The 20,631-nt window shown below is 47.6% G+C and overlaps 1 protein-coding gene and 1 long non-coding RNA gene across 2 annotated transcripts; both read left to right on the plus strand.

Moving 5' to 3' along the window:
• The first annotated feature begins 557 nt into the window (after nucleotides 1-557).
• Nucleotides 558-5,638, plus strand: LOC148684713 (uncharacterized). The gene is made up of 2 exons (XR_015951255.1): nucleotides 558-984; nucleotides 2,963-5,638. It is a non-coding gene; the product is annotated as an uncharacterized LOC148684713 (long non-coding RNA).
• Nucleotides 5,639-7,066: 1,428 nt separating this feature from the next.
• THBD (thrombomodulin) lies at nucleotides 7,067-10,754 on the plus strand. The gene has a single exon (XM_035101324.3). The coding sequence runs from the start codon at nucleotides 8,010-8,012 to the stop codon at nucleotides 9,567-9,569; it is 1,560 nt and encodes a 519-aa protein (XP_034957215.1). The 5' UTR covers nucleotides 7,067-8,009; the 3' UTR covers nucleotides 9,570-10,754.
• The last annotated feature ends 9,877 nt before the right edge of the window (nucleotides 10,755-20,631 follow it).

The raw sequence follows: 20,631 nt of genomic DNA on the forward strand, positions 1-20,631 counted from the left end.
GAGAACATCTACTAAGAATGGCTCTTTGCAGGCCCGTCTTTCCTATTGGGGCTACTGGCGCAATGCGGCAGGGTGCCAGGCTCTCAGGGGCGCCCCAGTGAGTGGGGGAGCTGCACGGCTTTGCCAGAGGCCTCCCCTTTCCCTGCACGCCGGCCACCATGCTGTGCTGGACCCTCCAGCAGTGCTCGTACGTGGACCTGCAGGAGTCAGGACTACCACTGCAGCCACGCCTTGGCGTCGGCGAGGAAGGGAGCCAAGCGAGGGAGAGCGGGAAGGGTGAGGAGGCAGCGGCAGCAGATGCAGCCTGAAAGGAAATGAGCAGCCGAGCCACACAAGTGAAGGGAGGGGAGGAGGAAGTGGAGGTAGAAAGAAAGAAAAGTGTGTGTGAGAGACAGAAGTTGCCAGGCGTGTAAAAAGGGTCGTGTGCCCAGCAGCACTCGCTTCCCCATAGTGCACACAGCCAAGCACTACCACGTGCCGAGCCCCCGGGAGCCACTCGCAGCCTCCGCGCTGGTTTATGCCCAACGGATAAAAGAAGCCACGCTCATATTGGATATGGGGGCGGACCACGCATGCCCCAGGAGAGGTAGCGGCTTAGCAAGGTGGCTCTCGGCTCCCGCGCACCAGCTCCCCGTCGCCTTTTCCTCACCTGCCCTCCATGTCTCCTCCGCCATGGAGGGCAGCGGGTGGGCTCACCTGCAGGGATAGGGAAGTGCGGCTCTGCCAAGCGGCTGGGCTTGGGCTTGGAGCGAATTGGTGCCTCCCGCTGCTGCGCCGCGCTTGGTATAGCCCTCCATGCCCCGCAGATACCATGCTTCCCAGCCCGATGGCGGGGAGGAACTTGCGAGGAAGTCCTGAGAAAAACAAAAGTGACTCGCTGCCGCCGCTTAAGTGGAAGGCGGAGGGGAGTTTGTGCGCTGCTGCCCATGTGAGAAAAAAATGTGCAAGCACAGTGGAGCTACCTGGCCCTGTTGCAGGAGATGAGTAAGTCAGGGCGAGGGGGGAAAACATCAACTTACATCAACACGCTTAAGGTTGCGCTGCTTAAGACCTAACCCGAAAAAGGAGCGCCTTGTAAAGATTTAAAAAGCGGGTGGTTTATATTGCCTACACAGCGATAAAGTGAGCACTAGACGAGGAGTGGTCATAGAATTGTAGAGTTGGATGAGACCCAGAGGGTCATTGTCTTGGTATAGTGAGAGGTATTGGGGAGGGGCAGGGTGTGGTTGGCTGTGTGTGGTTGGAGGCAGTGGGGTTTGTTTGCATTTGTTGGGGGGGGGAGGGCTTGTTGGGTTAGGTGATTCATATACTGTCGGTGGATTCTTGTCGTTGCCTTGTCGGGCTGTGTATGTGATAAAGGGGAGCCATAATGAGGTGAAGGCGTCCTCTTCTATTTGTCCCCCCCTGTAACCTCACTTCTCGCAGTGAGGGAACCAGCACAAGAAGCCTCAGATTTTGCAAAAGTTTATTTGTAGGCACAACACCATTACAAATTTGTTGAGTTCTTTAGTTAGGGTGGTTGGTGTGTTTATGGGGTCTGGTGTCGTGACCATCAGGTTGTCTGCAAAAGACCATAGTTTGTTGGTTTTAGCTTTCATTTCCATACTCTTGATTTCTGGGGCTGATTGGAGTCAGATTGCTAGGGGTTCCAGAGCCAAGATGAATAGGAAGGAAGACGGTGGGCATCCTTGTTTTGTGTCTCTTTGGATTGCTATGGTATTGGAGTCCATATTGTCAATTCTGCATTTTGCTGAGGCTTGGGTTTGTAGGAAGGGTTTGTAGGGTTTGTAGGAAGTTGGGGCCAAATTTCATGTTAGTAAATTATGCTAATAGATATTTCCATTCTAAGCAATCAAAGGCTTTAAGGATGTCCAGGGACATGATCGTCAGTAGGAGTTTGGTCGTTTTGCTGTGTTCTGTCAGATTCAGTAGTTTCCTAATGGGGTTTGTTATGTTGTGGAGGGACAAACCTGCCTGGTCTGGGGCGATTAGTTTGTATAGGAAGATTTTTAGGGAGTTAGGATTGATGTGAATATCTTATAGTCTTAGTTTATCAATGAGATTGGGCAGTATGGTTCTGTTTTGAGGCTATCTTTGAGTGGTTTGGGGATAGAGACTATTTTGGAAGAGGTCCAGGTTTTGGGGGTGTCATTAAATAGGCAGGTCATATAAGGCATCGGGGTTTCTTTGATTTTTTTTTTTTGTAGAATTCTGCTGTATAGCCATCCAGGCCTTGGGCTTTGTGTGGTTTCAGGTTTTTAAGTACCATCTCTATTTCCTCTGGGCAGTTAAGGTTGGCATGGTCTACCCTTTTAGGAATCTTCTGGTTTCCTGTTCAGGTGGGTTGTGGGAGGTGTATGGATTGGCGTGAAATTCAGGAAATTCTGACGTTATTTCTTTGATGGAGGATGTTATGTTACTTTTTTTAGTGACACAGTGTATTCTTGTTTTGAGTGATTTTTTTCCTGCATCTGTTTGCCAATAGTTGGGAGTTTTTCCCTCCTTATTTGTAAAAGCGTTATTTAGAATATAGGATGTTAATCATGTTGTTTTATTGATTTCTAGAGTGTCAATTTCCCTTCTTTTTCGTTCTATGAGCTTAAGGAGTTTTTTTGGCTCCTGTTTGTTTGAAGTGTGATGAGAGGGTCATGTTGTCTTGTTCTAACTGACGAATTTTTGAGGTTTGTTTTTTTAATGGATGCCCTCTCCTTTATGCAGGCTCCTCTGGTGACCACTTTCATTGTGTCCCAGAGGAGGGGAGTTGTTATGTCGCCCACATCATTATCCTTAAATTGTTTTGGAGAGTTTTCAGGAGACTCTCTTTAGCTACTTGGTTTGTAATTAGGATGGGGCTGAAGGACTATGATGAAATAGTTTGTGCGTCCTCTCCTATTTTCAGGGTAGTTTCTACTGGGGCATGGCCTGTGATTTTAATGTTACCAATGTTTGTTGTTTCTACCAGGAGGCTCAGGCCTTGTGTGAGCAGAATGCTGTCCAGTCTGGACACTGTGCTGTGGCATCCAGACTGGAATGTGTGGCCGCCTCCCTGGTTGTCACATTGGGCACCCCGATGGCAGCGATGGCAGTCTTGGCAGCAGTCTTGGCAGAACGGAGACCAGCCAGGCAGTGCAGTTGGTGCTGGTGGTCCTCAGAAGCTCCGCACAATATTTCCGAGAGTCAAGACGATAAGGGGAGAAAAACGGTCTTGCTGGATCCATCTAATCCAGAATTCAGTTTTCATCAGCGCTCAGCAAAATGCCAATGAGATGGCTCACAAGCAGGGCACAAAGGTGGGTGATGGCCTTCCTCTGATGTCTGTACCCTGAACGATATACTGCCTCTGACCATGGAGATTGTATTTAATTATCACCATTGAGAGAATGACTTCTCATAAAACTAAGAGTGAGGAGGATAACAGAGGTTGCTCCTCCATGCCAAGGTACAGTTTCAGGGTAGCCACAACCAAGAAGCCTTTCATGGGACCATAAAGACCACAGTAGAAAATGAGTAAAGCATTAGCCTGGGTCAGACTGTGGTACATATAGACAGTGGACAATTGTTGCTGTCTATATGAAGAATCGGTGCTTGGTGGTGCCAAGACTGAGGCTGTAAAAGACCCCCCCCCCCAATAAATGCAATGGACTCCCTCCCAGCATCAAGAGAATGGAAACTGGAAAAGTAGGAAGCCGAAGCTTGATGGCATTAACTGCTAAGTGTAGGGGAAACTGGCTATATGGCACTCTTCCTGTCTAGACATCTACTGGAAAGAGGGTTCTGCAGTGATAACCCTTTTCACTGTCTAAAATGCTACAGGAAAGGAATATATGAGCTGCACATACCATATATTTAAAGCACACACTACACCCCACACACCCCGCAAGAATCCTGGGAACCATTGTCTACCCTCTCACAGCACCTCACAATTCCCAGCCCCCTTAACAAACAGAGAGTTTCCAGGACTCTCTAGTGGAGGAAATGGACTTTAAACGTGCTTTAAATGTATGGTATGTGCAGTCTTGGAGTTAGATGTGCCATGGGATTATTCAGCATTTTATCTAACAGAACTGCTCTCTGTCCTGGTCAGATGCCAGTTCCCTCTCTGGTGTTGACTGCTAGCTTGTGCTTTTGGGAGGAGTGCTCACTCCTTGGCAGTCCTTGCAGCTCCTCTGAATCATTCCAGACCACCTCGCCCTTGGAGATGGAGGGGGGATTCCCAAACTTCAAAATTCCTTTTCTTTCTAAACGTCTACAAACTGACACAGGCAGCTTTCTCCTATGAACAGTATCTTACAAAAAGCACCATTTACTCAGAGGGTGCCATGAGGCATCTTGGGAGGCAAAAAAAAGCATCTCTGCCATTGCACAAGAGGGGACTGAGGGCAAATGTGACAAGGTCCACAGCTGCTGCTGCAGAGGCTCTGGCAATGAGAAACACTGGGGGTGGGGGGGAAATACATTTAGCATTAATATCACAGCCAACAGCTGCAACATTAAGAGCCAACATGAAGCCAAGTTTGGGGGGGCGGGCGGATGTATTGTGCAAGACAGACTTTCTCTCTTGAAAGTGTTTCCACACTTCAGGCAGCAACTACGGTATGTTTGTTGCAACTCCCCTGATGCTTGCTGTAAGATGTACACATGTAACACTCCCTAGAGCTTGAGACTCATAATCTCAGGGTCGTTAGGCAAATGATTCCTGCATTGTGACCCCTTCCAACTTTACAATTCTATTATTCTATGTGCGAATGAATATATGCATCCCCAAACAGGCAGGGAGAGCACTCAGAAATGTACATTTCCCCTTCATACTTTTATGAGAACATTGATGCGGCAACACTCACCGTAACCACGACAAACACAATGCGTAATGTAATGTTGTGTAATGGATGAGGTATCTCTCTGGATTCCCTTTTACAAGATTGCGTCCAACAAAGAAAGATACATAGCTATTCTGTGCACCAGAACGTGGTCTGTACTGTGGTGCACATGCACTTCATTCACCAATAAGAGGAGCTCTGATGGATCAGGCCAGAATCCTGTTCTCACTGCAGCCAACCAGGCCTGGAAGCAGCCTCAGATGCCGGAGGTGGTATAAAACTGTAATGATTAATAGCCATTGATAGCCTTATCCTCTTTGGACTTGTTTCAACCCCTTTTTAAGCTGCCTAAGTTACCATCTTTCTGCATCTTGCAGTAGTGACTTCCATAGTTTAACTATGCACTGTGTTAAGTTCTTCCTTTTGTCTGTCCCAAATCCTCCAATATTCAGCTTCAGTGGGTGGCCCCTGACTTCCACTATTATGAAGGATGAATAGACAACAACTCTCCAGCCACTTTTCTCATGCTGTACATAAGATTAACACCCTGGCCAGCACCTCTTTAATCTTTTACCCTTGGGCAGGAGATATAGAAGTATAATCAGTCGTCCCAACAGGCTAAAAAACAGTTTCTATCTGTGGGCTGTTAGGCTGCTGAATGGAAAATAACATAGTGCAACTGACTTTTGGGGTTGGTGTGTTGTGTCACAAGTACACAGAGTGCAATGAGATTGGGTGTTTGGGGAGGGGGAAGAGAGGCTCGGTTAATTTCATTGTACACAGGTTGTACATTGACAATAAAAGTATTATTATTATTATTATTATTATTATTATTATTATTATTATTATTATTATTGCCTTCCTCTGCCCCAGTTGGACCAAAACATGTCAGGTGGCAGGCGCTGCAACCTTCCAGTAGTTTGACTTCACCCCCAAAGGTGCAGTCGCCTGAGAAAGACAGATGCCAGCAGCACACATACTGTCATTTTATACATCTCACCATGCCCTGTCTCTTACTTTTTCTCTAAAAATGAAAAGCCCCAAATGTTGTAATCTTTCCTCGTAGGGGAAACAGTCAGCATATTCTCACCACTGCACCCCATTTTCACTAGCAGAAAACCTTTCTGGCACATGCCCCACATATCAAGTCTAAAGTACAATGCTTCCCTAGCACAAGCTGCAGTTCTCCCTCTTGCTGCCTTGGTGTGGGTCTGCATTGGACCTTGTGATCAGGCCTTTCTCTATTTTGTAGTCAAGTCTATGGGCTTCGCTGCTCCCATTCCTCCAAGAGCATCATGGGTCACCCTGTGATACTGTCAGACTGGTCCAGTTCCATTTGCCTTCCTCATGTGATGTGTCCAGTTCAAAGGCTACTAAAAAGGGAACACAGGATGTTAACAACCAATTTTCCATGGTCAAGATGGAAATCCCATTTCTTAAAATGCAGCTGTGATAGTCTTTAACATTTCGTACATTTAACGCACATGACTTCCCACCTGCACCTCGGGAATCCTTTGGTTCTGAAGTGTCCTCTGTGGGGAGTCACTACCAGCTGTTACTGGGAGCTGCATTCCAGGACCCCTCCCTCACTGTCACCCCAAATATATCTACTTCTCTACTTCCTGTTCCCACAAGAATCTCAGCTGCTGCTGGGAAGTCATTACACAATGGTCCAGGTCCTTCCTTATTAACTTATGCACTCCCATATATTTCCCATAACTGACCTGAGGGAGCTGGTGTTATGCGGCAGCAAAGAGACTGATCTCCCCACCCCAGTACCAAACTTGTTCTGTTATGAAGTCAGTAGATGGCCTTTGGCAAGGCACGTTCTATCCCATCCCACCGGAAAATTGGGAACAATAGTAATACTGCCTGGCTCTTGTGCTGTGTCCATCGGGCTGCTTCATGGCCTGTGCCCTGTCTCAAGTGCTGTTCGTGGTCTTGTTTTGAGAGACAGAGATATATGAAGTACAACCAAATCCATGGAAAAACTGAATTGCTATTTGTTCCTATTCAGTGTTAAAGAGGTTCCCCAGGGGACAGGGGCAGACTTTGATCTTTCAAATTTCAATGGTGCTCTGAGCCAAGCCAAAATTTGGTATTCCCGCCCCTTGCCTTCTGTGCATGCCCCATGCCATAGTTGCAACGCCCTGCAGCACCTCCCTCAGCTCAGCACAGCACACGGTATGGGGGAACCCAGTCACTTGGAAATCAGCCAGGCAAAAAACCACAAACAAAAAACTGTGAGAATCAGATACAGATTGGGAAAGTGTGGACTTGACCAAAGCCCTCCATGCCATAGTTGCAACGCCCTGCAGCACCTCCCTCAGCTCAGCACAACACAAGGTATGGGGGAACCCAGTCATGCTACCCTAAATCCACCTCTACTTGGAAATCAGCGAGGCAATAAAACACAAACAAAAAACTGTGAGAATCAGATACAGATTGGGAAAGTGTGGACTGTGCTTAAGAAGCCCTGACCAAAGGTTAAGTGTGGATGGGTCCTAAGTTTGTACATGTTGAGGCAATGGATAGGGAGCGCAAGAGAAGCAGAGTCCGCGTAGCCACCCGCAGCAACACTCACTTTTCTCGCGCGCTTCCCACTGCAAGAAAGCGCGTCCCACCGGCCCGCGCCGCGCGGGTTTCCCCACTGGAACGCAAACACGTGTTGAGCGGCCGCCCCTCGCGGACCTCCCCATTGCAGGTCCGAGCTGCACGTGGGGCGATTTCCCTGCCGCCGGTGATGATGTAATGGGCGCATCGTCGGAACCCTCCTAGCCAACAGCAGCCTCGGCGCGCCGGAGAAGCGGCGCGAAGCGACTCTTCGGGACGTTCCCTTGGCCTGGCGCGCGCCCGGGGCTGCTGGCGGCGGCGGGGTCTCCGTCCGGGCGGGCGCTGTCCTGGGCTGAGGGCGGATCGGGGGAAGCGCCAACTCCCTGGCCCGGGAGCCGAGGGGTGGAGGGAGGGCGCGGCCGGGGCCCGCTGCTTAGGCGGCCCTTCCTCCCCTTCCGTGACTCCTTGGCCCCGGGAGGTTTCCTCCCGACGGGCGGTGTTTCCCTTCCTTTCCCGGAGCGCCGTCCCCACCCACCCCTTGCCGCATGGAGGGCATTATAAGCGCGGCGGCGCGGAGGGCGGGAAGCTTCGCTGCCGGCGCCCGAGTTCGGAGACGCGCCTTTCCAACGGTCCGCCAGGATGTGGCTACTCGCGAGGCTCCTGCTGGCGGCGGCGGCGCTGGCCGACCGAGGAAGCGGAGTAGCGGCGGCGGCGGTGGCGCCCTCGCCGGTCCCTTCGGGCGCCCAGTGCCTGGGTGCCGTGTGCTACGGATTGTTCTGGGGGGCGCACAGCTTCGCCGAGGCCGGAGACGGGTGCGAGGCCGGCGGCGGGCACCTGATGACGGTGCGCTCGACGGTGGCGGCCGAGGCGGCTGCGGTGCTGTTGGTCGGCCGCGCGGGCAGCGCGTGGTTGGGCCTGCGGCTGCCCGACGGCTCCTCGTGCGTGGAGCCGGCCAAACAGCTGCGCGGCTTCCTCTGGGTGACGGGCGACGAGCGCACGGACTACGAGGCCTGGGCAAACAAGTCGGCGCCGTCGGCGGCTGTTTGCGGCCCCCGGTGCGCGCTGGTGAACGAGCGGCTGAGCTGGGAGGAGCGCGCCTGCGACGCCGACGCCGACGGCTTCCTCTGCGAGTACAGCTACCCCGGAGGCACATGCGGGCCGCTCACGCTGCAGGCTCCCGCCGCGGTCTCCTACCTCACCCCCTTCGGCGCCCGCGAGAGCGACCTCGTGGCCGCCCCGCCGGGGACGGCGGCCGAGGTGGCGAGCCTGAACGCCAGCCTGGAGTGCCGCGCGCACGGCGACGGCTCCGTCCGGTGGAGCTCGGCGTCGCCGGGCGCCTGGGACTGCCGTCTGGAGAACGGGGGCTGCCGGCATCACTGCGTGACCTCCGGGGATGCCGCCATTTGCATGTGCACCGAGGGCTATGCGCTGGGCGCCGATGGCCGGAGCTGCCTGGATGTGGACGACTGCCAAGCCAAGCCGAGCCCTTGCGAGCAGGAGTGTGTCAACACCCAGGGGGGCTTCGAGTGCCGCTGCTATGAAGGCTATGAGCTGGTAGAGGGCAGGTGCTTGCCGAAAAATCGCAAGTGCATGGACTTAAAGTGCGAGCATGAATGTGCAGAGGTCAATGGAGAGTATGGGTGTATCTGCTACGAACCATTTGTGCCCCATCGCCAAAAGCCGAATAAGTGCGTTATGTTCTGTAATCAAACCGAGTGCCCAGCTGAGTGTGACCCCCACACGCGGGACACCTGCTACTGTGCAGATGGCTTTATCTTGCAAGAAAACTCAGATGGGACAAATGTCTGCGTAGATATTGATGAGTGTGATTCTGGAAGTTGCCACAAACTGGAGGAGTGCATTAATGTGCCAGGCAGCTATAGATGTATCTGTCCAGTTGGGCAGTTGTGCAAGGAACCGCCAGATGAAACAGAGTACTCTGGTGATGCTGAAACTTATTCCACCCCCTCAGTTCCCTCCTTCATCCCACCCAAGGAGGAAGATGCTGGCAGAAGCCAAGGGGTGTTGATTGCTATCATTGTTAGTACCACATTGATGGTTATAGTGTTAGTAGCGATTTTGTGCTACTTGGTGAAAAAACACTGCACTTTACCCACCATAATGGATTACAAATGCCAACAACCTGAGACTGGGGTGCCATTGCAGCAAGTAGTCACCCCAAACAGCGCCTCTTCCTGACAGAAAATGTGGACCTTCACATTTGGAGGAGAAGAAGTGGGAATGGGGGAGAGCTAAATTATTTGAATACTGGATGGGAGATGCCTGTGAAGTCCCCTAGGGAACTGCTGTGCAAACACAGCTTCCGGAGAGTGGCCATACAAATGCCATACATTGAGGTCAATGTCAGTGTTTGACACTTTCCTGTACATGAATGACAAGGCAAGAGAGAATGGAGGGAGCCTGGACTGCATTCATCTCTAGGACGTCTGCTCCAACTGTTTTTTCTCCAGTTGCAGCATTCATGTTTTCTTTTTCTCTCTCAACCAGACATGAAACTAACGGTGCTTTTCTTCTAAAAAGGACTTATTGTTAGTTTTGAAAACTTGGTTATCTAAAATAAAAAATAATAAAAAGGGGCTGTATTTTGTTAGCCTTGTTTTACAATGTATTGATACTGAGGTATTTTTAGTCTGCTTCATGCATCTGATAAAAGTAAGGTGTTTGCTACAAAGCTTATGCCACATCAACCACTTAGGATACAGAACTACTGTGCAACTCTCAATTTATTTTAATGTCACTGCGTCAGTAGAACTTCTAATTGGGATTGGCGTGTAGTTTTTATGTGGCAGGAGCAGTTTTGCATATTTGCAGTTAAGAAGATATGTTTTATGTAGCAGCAATATTAGAAAGCTCCCTTCCACCAAGTCCATTGGTTATCTCAGTGGTTCCCAGTTAGGGGTCAGAACGCACCCAGTGGATCCACGGCCACATCCCTTGCTCCCCCCCCACCTTGGTTTTTTTGGGTCATTTTTGCATGGTAATATCACAGATTTTATGGTCTGTTTTTAGTAAACCTAAAAACCTTTGCTTATTAGGGGCTCCCCCAAATTTGTTTTAAAAATTGCTTTACAGAGGTAACTACCATAGAGTTATCAAAATTTTCAAAAGTAGGGGGTCCATTCCTTGGCTTTTGAAAAATAGGAGGCCCTCTGTAATTACCTAACTGGTCTATCTTATTGTCTGCACAGAGATTCAGCAGGCCATGGAGCTCTGCCATACCCCCCCCCCCCATCCCAGTGAAATATCTGTTTTACAATCTCATTTTCAGGCTGTGGGGTTTTTTTTGTTACGGTTAATTGAGAAAGAAATACTAGATATGAACTTTTCCTCTAATAAACATGACTTTAAAGCTTTTTTCATTTATATTACGAAACATAAGCATCATATGTGCCAGCTCCCTTGGGCCCTGGGGGCCCAACCCACCCACAAAATTCCCCATGAAGGGGCTGGGCACCCACAAAGTTCAGCACCAGTGCCATGCATGCTGCAGGGCCAAGCTGGCACTCCTGATAAGCATAATGCAGAATAAAACGAAGCACGTCATCATCACACAAAAAAGGGGGGAAATCTCAGAATTCAAGTAATACAAATCAGAATTCATGATTGTGAGAGTATTTGATTATATCATAAGCAATGGATCCCTGAGCTTCAAGCATTGATTGATTCTGTGCAATAAAAATTAATATGCTGTTAATTTCTAAAAGCTAAATAATTCCAAAACTTTTTCTAAGCCACTGCATTTGTAAACATATATGACAGAGAGGTTCCTGTGTGCTTATAGGAAATTCTGCTTATATGAAGGCACATTGCCCAAGTATTGGCTGCTTCAGAAAACTCAATAGCTCCATTTAACACTGTTTCCCCAAAATTTCCTCTGAGCCGTACAACCTATCCCCCCCCCCCCCGATGGCTCATGCTGAACTCACCCTTAATGTAGGGCCATTACTGTATTTTTAAATATCCAACTAGGTCTGAGTATTTGGGTGATATACCCATGAACTGAGCCGCCCGCTCGGCAAGTCCCCCGTGTGCTGCGGTAAACTGGCGCAGTGTGGAGTGGGGACTTGCCGAACAGCGCCGGAAATTGCGTCTATGCAGCCGCAGAAGTGATTTCTGATGCTGTGGACATTTTGGAAATGGGCAGCCAGCACCGGAAATCGCTTCTGCGCAGCTGCAGACATGCATAGAAGCGATTTCTGGTTCTGCACTGCCCATTTCCAAAATGTCCGCAGTGCCAGAAATCACTTCTGTGCATGTCTGCAGCTGCGCAGAAGCGATCTCCGGTGCTGGCTGCCCATTTCCAAAATGTCCGCCGCGCCACCAGAAATCACTTCTGCGCCTGTGCAGCCCATGTCTGGCCTATGGACAGAAAAGGTTGCCAACGCCTGGTCTTAGATATATAATAAATGCTCAGAAATGTACAAGGCAAACACGTACATAAATATATAAACCAATGACTGAAAACAGTACAGGAAGACAGTCTTGAAACCATTTTGACTCCCAAACTGACCAAATGTTTCTCTGCAAGGTGGGAGGGGGTGAGGGAACCTTCCCATTGTCTCAGGAATTAAGTAATTACCATCTCAAAGAAATGGCCAGACTCCCAGGAAAGGCAATTAGAGAAGGCATTATCAGATAACCTGGCAGACAGGAAAAACAACAACATTCAAATTTCTGTTGTAGACCACCTTTTCTGTGCTGTAGGTATGATGTTTGTGGGGGGTGGTTTTGGGCTACACCCCTTCTGTGATGTATGATGTATGGAGGGGTGGTCTTGAGCTCCAGGGCAGGGAATTTCAAAATGTCTATATAAGGGCAGGCACACCAGAAAATAACAGAGACCAACCAGAGAATCTTGAGAAGCAAAGCAGCTAGTAAGCCTGATCTTTATTGAACTGTTGCAACAGGGTGCTCCCCTCACAGGCAAGAGAAAGGAGGAGGACCCAGAACAAAGGTCTGCCTGCCCTTATATAGGCATTTTAAATTGCCCACCCTGGAGTCCAAGAACACCCCCCAGATACATCATATCTACATCACAGAAAAGGTGGTCTACAACAGAAATCTGAGTGCGTTGTTTATCTCCTGCCCGACAAGTTACCTGGTTGCATTATCTGGGTTTTGGCCACTCTTTTCTTATTATAACTACTTAATTCCTGAATCTACCGGTAGGTCACAGGTCAGAGGCTCATACCCTGTTCATATCTTGAATGTGGCCTTAGGACAGGATTTGTGAGGAAAGAGACAATGGGGAGGTTCCCCACTTTGACCTTGAAGAGAAATACTGTATTTGAGGTCAATTTGCTCAGGACCTAATCTGTGGGGTTTCAGACATGTGGTTTATACATACAAATATATATATATATACCTTAAATTTCTTTTTAAAAATCATTTTATTAATAAAAATCAATACAATTTAATACTACAATCAATTACATTTTCCCCATTTCCCCCTCCCCCTCCCCCCTCTACCACCCTCCTCAGCTCCCTCAGCTCCCTTGTCTGATTTATTTATATATATTGTTATATAATTGTATATATCATTTCCCTATTTGTTCATATACTTCTAATAAAAAGTTGTGTATGTTTATTCAAAACCTGCCAGTGAATCTAAGTCTGTTTGTTGTTGTAATAATAATAATAATAATAATAATAATAATAATAATAATAATATATTATTTACATCCCGCCTATCTGGCTGGGATTCCCCAGTTCCGCATAGTTCATCAAATTTTCTTGCAATTGCTCTTTCGCTGGAATTTCTTCATTCTTCCATCCTTGTGCTAGCAAAACTCTTGCCGCAGTGGTAGCATACATAAATAAGTTCTTTTCTTCGGCAGATCTTGTCCTAAAATTCCAAATAGGAATGCTTCCAGTTTTTTAAAAAATAAAAGTCATTTAAAACATTTTTTTCCAATTCATTATAAATCATTTCCCAATATTTTAAAGACCTTAAAATTCTTACAACCTCAACATTTCCATCCACCTTAGGCAAAGATTCTGACCAATGTAGACAAAATAAGCAGACTTTCTGTTGCTAAGAAAATAAAAAATTACTGAAACACATTTTCAGTCTGCTGTTCTACCCTACAGATGGCAAAGTTACAGAAAATAGACCAGGACTTTAAGATGCTAGAGAAGTAAAACTTAGAAAAGGAGAAGTTTAATAGAAATTATTTTCAAACTGATATTCTATCAGTAAGATAAAGTGTTCTTCAAACAAAGTGATATTTCTTCTTGATGGCATTTCCTGTACTTTTTGTTGGCATCCGTCTGTCTCAAGAGACAATGGAGTGTGCCTCAGGGGGGAAATCCAACTGCTGGGTTAGCAGCACTAAAGTGACCTCCCTAGAACACAAGCCTGGGGAGTGTGGATGGAGGTCTTGGGCTGCCCAGACCTACAAGTATATCAGGTATTAAAAATGAAAATGCCATGGGGTACTTTGGGGGCACATTGCCCATTCTTGGATCCTCTTTCTCCTAATTTAGACTTATTTTACCATATTCTCTATAGGGTTATAAAAACTAATCACCGGTGTGGATGAAAAAAAAGCAGGATACAGAATTTCAGTTGCTGCAGTGGTGCTTTGTAGTGTTAAAGTGGGTAGATCAGCCGAATATGATTTTTGTTGTTGTTGCAGTGGCCCAATTTTAGTGGCAAAGTAGGCAACTGTAGACCACTATTCCAGGTGTGCCTGCCTGCCATTGTTGGAGGAGGGGGACAGAGTCAGCTAGGTAATGTCTCTTTCTTTGTAAAGGACAGGATGGAGAGCCTTTTGACCTCCACCGGCTGCCTGGCCCATAGGCACATCTAGAAAGGGACAACAGGGAAAAGTGACAGACATTAAGAAGACAAATGAGAAAATAGTGTTTCAGTGAATTGTTGATCATCAGCACATGTATTTGTTGTGCTGCTCAGCATATAATTAGACACAGTAGTGGGAAACATCAACATTTTAATTTGCCACAAACAACAACAAAATATTTGGCCAGGGCCGTCTTAAGCATGTCGGGTGCCCGGGTGCCGTGGAGATCGCTCCGGCGCCCCCACCCTGCCCCGTTTCTTGCCGCGGCTGGTGGACGGGCGCAGCGCCCCCCTGCCAGCCCGGCGCCCTGGCGCCCCACACCACCCAGCCTATCCCTAGAGCCAGCCCTGTATTTGGCTGGCACCCAGGCTAGCTTAAACAATGACATATGCAACTAGGAATGCCTTTGACAGATGGTGACCTACATTTTAAATAGAGTTCTGATGCTGGCTGACAGCAAAGGCACGAGCAAGACTCTGCAGATGCTGGATAGCTTAGTTGCTTAGAGCATGGCGCTGATAATGCAAAGGTTGCTGGTTTGATCTCGTAGGAGACAGCTGCCTTTTCCTGCACTGCAGGGGTTAGACTAGATGACCCTCAGGACCCTTCCAACTATGATTCCTTGTCCCCCCCCCCAGCCCTGCATGATTCTGGATACACACATATAGTGGTACCTTGCTAGACGAACACCTTGCAGCACGAAAAAATTGCAAGATGAAAATGTTTTGCGATTTTTTGGCAGACTCGCAAGACGAAGTTTTCTATGGCGGTGACTTTAATCCACCGAAATGGCCGCTGGCAGCCGAGCAGCAGCCGGATCCCCCTCACTCTCACCTTAAACTGCCTGTGCGCGAACGGGAGAGCTGTCTGGTTGGGCGCGAGGGTCCGGCTGCTGGGGAAGAAGGGAGGGCCCTCCTCCTGCTTCCCCCTCCCCAGAGCTTTAAAACTTCCGGAGCAGCCGTCCGGTTGGGCGCGAGGGTCCGGCTGCTGGGGAAGGAGGGATGGAGCCTCTCCCTGGCCCTCCTCCTGCTTCCTCCTCCCCTTAAAATATGAAAAACTTCTGGCCGTGGCGGGTGAGTCAGCAGCCTTTTTGTGCCCCCCCCCCAGGAATGCATGAATTAAATTTCAATGCATTCCTATGGGAAACAGGGCTTCGCAAGATGCAATTATTGCAACACGAAACGACTCGTGGAACGAATTAATTTTGTCTTGCGGGGTACCACTGTACATGTGCCAGCCTGATAATATGCATTGCTATCTCTTTCTTTTTATTTTGGAGAAAGGCCACATTCCTAGGCAGTCCAAATACAGGTGTGGGAGATTTTAGTTTAGTGCTGTTAATCACTTGGCAAAATGGTCAAAGCATACATCCATTTAAAGTCAACTTGCTTGTTGCCAGATGTTGCAGAGGAAAGCGGGGGAAATCTCATCAAGAGGGTAGGGGCAAATCCTTGTTGCTTTCACAGCACTTTCTTCTGGATTTCCCACTTCACACTATTCCATTGCAGAACTATCACCTTTCAAAGTATTTGTCCTGGGAAACGGCTACTTTTTTCTGCAGGTGCCACAGCCACACCCAGTGTTATTGCAATTTGCTATCTTTTCATGGAGAATGTGGAACAGTTTCACATAGACAAAATGTATCAGCTGCCTCTGCTTGCTGAGCACATGAGAAACTTCTGAACTTCAATTCCCTTTTCAAAAGATGAGGAAGCCATTAAGGGTGGCAGAGTAGAAGACAGAACTGACGCATTGGCAAGGCCTTCTGCTGCCTGAGGCGAAGGGCCCCCCAAGCCTATGTACAGAAGCAGAAAGGAATGGCAGAAGTTGAATCTTATTTCAACGATGGCAACCAGACATCCTTCGTCTTGCCCCCCCTCCCTGTCTCCCCACATCAGCCACCTGAGCCATTTGTCTAATTGTAAGGCTCAACCCTGACAGGGTGCAATTCATTGAGAAGTTCTCTTTAGCAGTTTCAAGTTTGGTCTTTCATTTTTTCAACAAGACACCTGTTTTTCATAATTGAAGTTAGCAATTTTTTTTGGGGGGGGGTGCAAGTAGTTAGCCTTAGTAGGGTGCACATAAGCTGAACCAGCACTGCATGTCCCTCTTAAGATTGACCACCCCTCCCCCTTTCTTGGTCTCCTTCCTTACCGTAACCTATTATCCCCCAACAAAGCTTTCTAGGCTGGGTTTTCCTCCCCTGCCTTATGTAAGTTTCTCCTGATATGACAGCGGAATCAGGCAGAAATATTTAGTAGGAAGATAAAGATTGTGAAGAATGGAAGGGAGGGGACCTTTCCTGTTACACTTTTTGTCTGTGTTTCATGCCTGAAAGACTGTGGAAGGGAGGGTGTTTCCGGAGTTTATCTTGAGTGGTATTTAATTTGAGCCAGATACAAAAGGAACAATCATTAGCTGAATCTTTTTCAGTTGAAAGAAATGACAAATCCTGCATTTTCAACACGTCTCTTCCAGCAGTATTGCTCAAAGAACTGCGAAATATCACCTCTGGGGCGACATATGGAGAAAATGTCAATCTTGAGAGACCTGAGTCAACTTGTGAGCAAGAGACACTAACCTGCTCTTGGAATTGGTGCCAAATCCATTGTTATCCTATCTTGAGGTTTCTGGTTCACTTTCCTGAGCAAAAATAGTAAACTCGGGGCATAATAACAATAGCTTAATGACTTCCTCGTGAATACCCATTGCACTTGGCAGAGTAATTTAAGCAAAAGGCAACAGGCCTCCACCCTTTCAATGTTGACAACGGAGGAGAGAAGGAGAGAGGGAGGGATGGGCACCTGGGGAGAATATGTGCAAATGCAGTGGCAGGTTCCTAGGGCTCATCCATACCTTCTTTTGAGCCATGTTTTGATCATATAGCGCAGGGGTCGGCAAACTAAGGCCCGTGGGCTGGATCAGGCCCAATTGCCTTCAGGATCTGACCCGTGGATTGGCGTGGGGATTCTGTTCATTTGGGCTGCACCATTCCATTCCTCCCCCCCCCCACTGTGGCACCGGTGCCTCCTCCCTCCCTCCTCGTGGCTTCTCCCTGCCCTGCCTAGAGGAGGAAGGTGGGGTGGGCTGAGTTGGCTGAGTGCCATTTTAAGCAGCCCCTCTCTGGAGCCAGCCCTTTTGCGCCGCTAATCTTCCCTCCACCACTGCTGTCACTGCCCTGGTGCTCCTGTGGGCCAGAGAGCAGAGCAGACAAGCTTGCTCTGCCTACCCATGAGAAGAAGAAGCAGTGATGGTGGTGGTGGTGGCGGCGGCGGCAGCCCCTGGGAAGGTAAGTGCAGCGGCTGGGGGTGAGGAGGAGGATTACCTGCCCCCCTTGCCTCTTCTTCCAGCCCCCCCTGCTGCTTTTCTGGCCCGCCACAAGGTCTGAGGGACAGTGGATTGGCCCATGGCTAAAAAGAATTGCCAACCCCTGATATAGCACACCAACCAATTCCCCCGGGTCCAAGAGTTTTTCTGGTTGTTCCATGGCTGAGCCTGGTGAAAATCTGATCTTGTCCACCGAACAGTTAAGCAACTGATAAGATCCAATTCAGTGGGAATGATTGGGTTTTCACAAGACACAGCCATGGAAGAAAACCACAGCACTTCCTTCCGAAATTTGGCAGGAGGGGTCAATGTGCCTGCAAAGTCTGGGCTATCGCTGTCCAGGGAAGGTAGCAACCAGCACAATAGCCCAAGCTGGTTGATGGCATTACAAGCCACAGTGGAAACCTACAACTGCAGTGGGTGGGTGGGAGGGAAATGGATTAATGCACACCCTTACATTGTGAATCTGTTCCTTCTGGAAAAGAACAGCCCAGCTTAGCACTAACTCAGGGAGAAGAGAATCTCCATCTTGTCTGGAATCGTTACAGTATTTTATAATGTACTGTATATTTTGGAAACTTTCTTTTATTTATATTTGGAAGTTCTTGAAAAGAAGCTGACATAAAAGAACTGATTTGTTGAAATATATAATACTCACATTTTATGTACCCCACTTAGAGAAATATAAATCCCGTTATATAAAAAAGAAAAATGGAAGTCACTGGGCTCTGGAAATGCCCCTGCAGGTGATGAAATCAAGCAATCACAGTTGAATAGGCATGAAATTGGTTGAAATTTGCAGGGCGGAAATGCCGTATCTTTCCACAAAGTTCCAGGCTTTCTTCATCTATCCTCTTGATTTCTTTTCTCCTAAACATGTATCTACTTTCTGCTCAAAGATCTGCCTTTTGTGTGACACTCCAACCAAGCACCTATTTTCTGAAGTAACACTTGCCCTCTCTCTGCAGTCTAATCCCTTGTTTGCTCAGAGTTCAGTGGGTCTTACTGAGCAGAAGTTTGTAGCCCTTGTTATACTTGACCGAAGAAAGAAGACTGTGGTGTGTGTGTGTACCCATTCCACCTTCCACTGATCCCTGGGGTGACTTTGAGCTGTAATTGAACTCAATGGGACTTGCTTCTTAGAAGTTATGCATAGATTTTCAGCCTCAGTTGCTTTCCTTGTTGCACTCATACCAGTTTGTGAAAGGACCTAAAGCAACTACTCTAGTCCAAACTTAAGAATGGAAAGCATAATGCTGGTGGTCAACAAAAGAGGTTTAAAGACTGTCTCAAGGCAAATCTTTAAAAATGTAGAATAAACACTGACAACTGGGAAACACTGGCCTGCAAGTGCTCCAGTTGGAGAACAGCCTTTACCAAAGGTGTCATGGGCTTCGAAGACACTCGATCTCAGGATGCAAGGGAGAGACGTGCTAAGAGGCAGGCACGCTTGGCAAATCCCCACCGTGATCAACTCCCGCCTGGAAACCAATGTCCCCACTGTGGAAGGACGTGTGGATCCAGAATTGGCCTCCACAGTCAATTACGGACCCATTGTTAAAACCGTGTTTATGGAAGACAATCTTACTCGGCTACAAAGAAGAAGAAGTCTGTGAAAATCTTACAATCATTAAGATTCCTTCCCAAGGAAGCAGCAAGCTATTGCTTACCTTTGTCACCAAAAGTCCTTTGCAAGAGTTCAGAGCCACCCACTGCCCTCTCCACAGTGACGCATGAGGATGTGCTGCCAGAGTTCATGTTTTTAAAACACCATTTTATGATCTCAGTTCTTGGATAACAAATGACCCCTCATATTATGTGGATGGAAATCTCATGAGATTGAATTCCTTGCTTGTCTGAAACATTTTAACCTCTGAGGCAAAAACCTCATGCTGGGACTATGATCCCATGGATAAACATTCCACAAATCATTTGAACATTTTAATAACTGCAAGTTTAATCATCCAGTGGATGATTAAAATGTACTTGACCCCAAAACACACTTGAACAAATTCAGGCAAGAGGTCTTTCACAATGTGAATACTATTATTATTACTGTTATTACATTCAGTAAGCGAACTGTAATGTACACCATTCTGACTATCCGGGGTGAGGCTCTGCCATAGTCTGCTCATGTGATTAATATGGGGTGTGCGGTGGAAGGCCTCTGTCAACAAGGGATGTGACCAGGGGAGGATAACATGACACGGGCGGGTGGTGTTTTCTTTCTCCATGCACCAAGTTTTAGTTAGAAGGAAATATTTAAAAATACACAAAGGCAACTGTTAAAGCAAAGGTCTTGGGAGGAAATTAATACAAATGGCACAAATAACTATATTTTCTATTTCCAGATTTCAAAGGAGAGTGCCCACCCTTATAACGGAAGAGGAAGGTATTGGCAGGGGAACTCTGAGGTTGCTGCTAGATAGGAGAACAAGAGCCGGTGTGTGTGTGTGTCAAGAGGCACATATTGAGTGTATAGCCACAAGCACCTTGTCCACTTCCTTACTCTTCCAGCAGATGGGCATGCGATTAGCTAAACCCACCGATCAACAAATGAGTAATTCCTATAAATGAACTCGTCAAAGGCCAGTATTAAAATTGCCATCCATCATACCATGTGAATGATTTGCCATTTGCAGCTAAAGGGGAAATTCTTAGCAAAATACAGGCAGTTAAGTAAGGATGTTGGCTGATTAATACGTTCATCAAAACCAATAATGAAATGAAAATGACCCTGGGATCACAGCAATGGGTGGCTGGGATTTGCAGAGACGCCAGAACTCTATTTAATTGCCATGGTGCTTCCTATGGAATTATGGGAGTAAAGAAAGACAGGCAGTTCCATTCTCTGAATACTGCTCTTTCACAGCTTAAACATGGACCATCTTCCTTCTTCTCTCTATTGAAATGACAGCTGATGGGCTGGATAATTTGCATGAAGGCACAGGAGGCCACTACCTAGCTGAAGCTAACTAGCACCTGAATGGGTGACCACCTGGGAATTACATGCAGGGTGTCTTGGGGTCCAAAATGGAATAAAGGTGGTTTTATATGTGAGAAGATAAATAGAGATGTCCTCATTTTAAAGGTTAATATAGGTATATATA

This window comes from Zootoca vivipara, chromosome 8 (genome assembly GCF_965207765.1).
Source record: "Zootoca vivipara chromosome 8, rZooViv2.hap1.1, whole genome shotgun sequence".
In the NCBI taxonomy this organism is placed as follows: domain Eukaryota; kingdom Metazoa; phylum Chordata; class Lepidosauria; order Squamata; family Lacertidae; genus Zootoca; species Zootoca vivipara.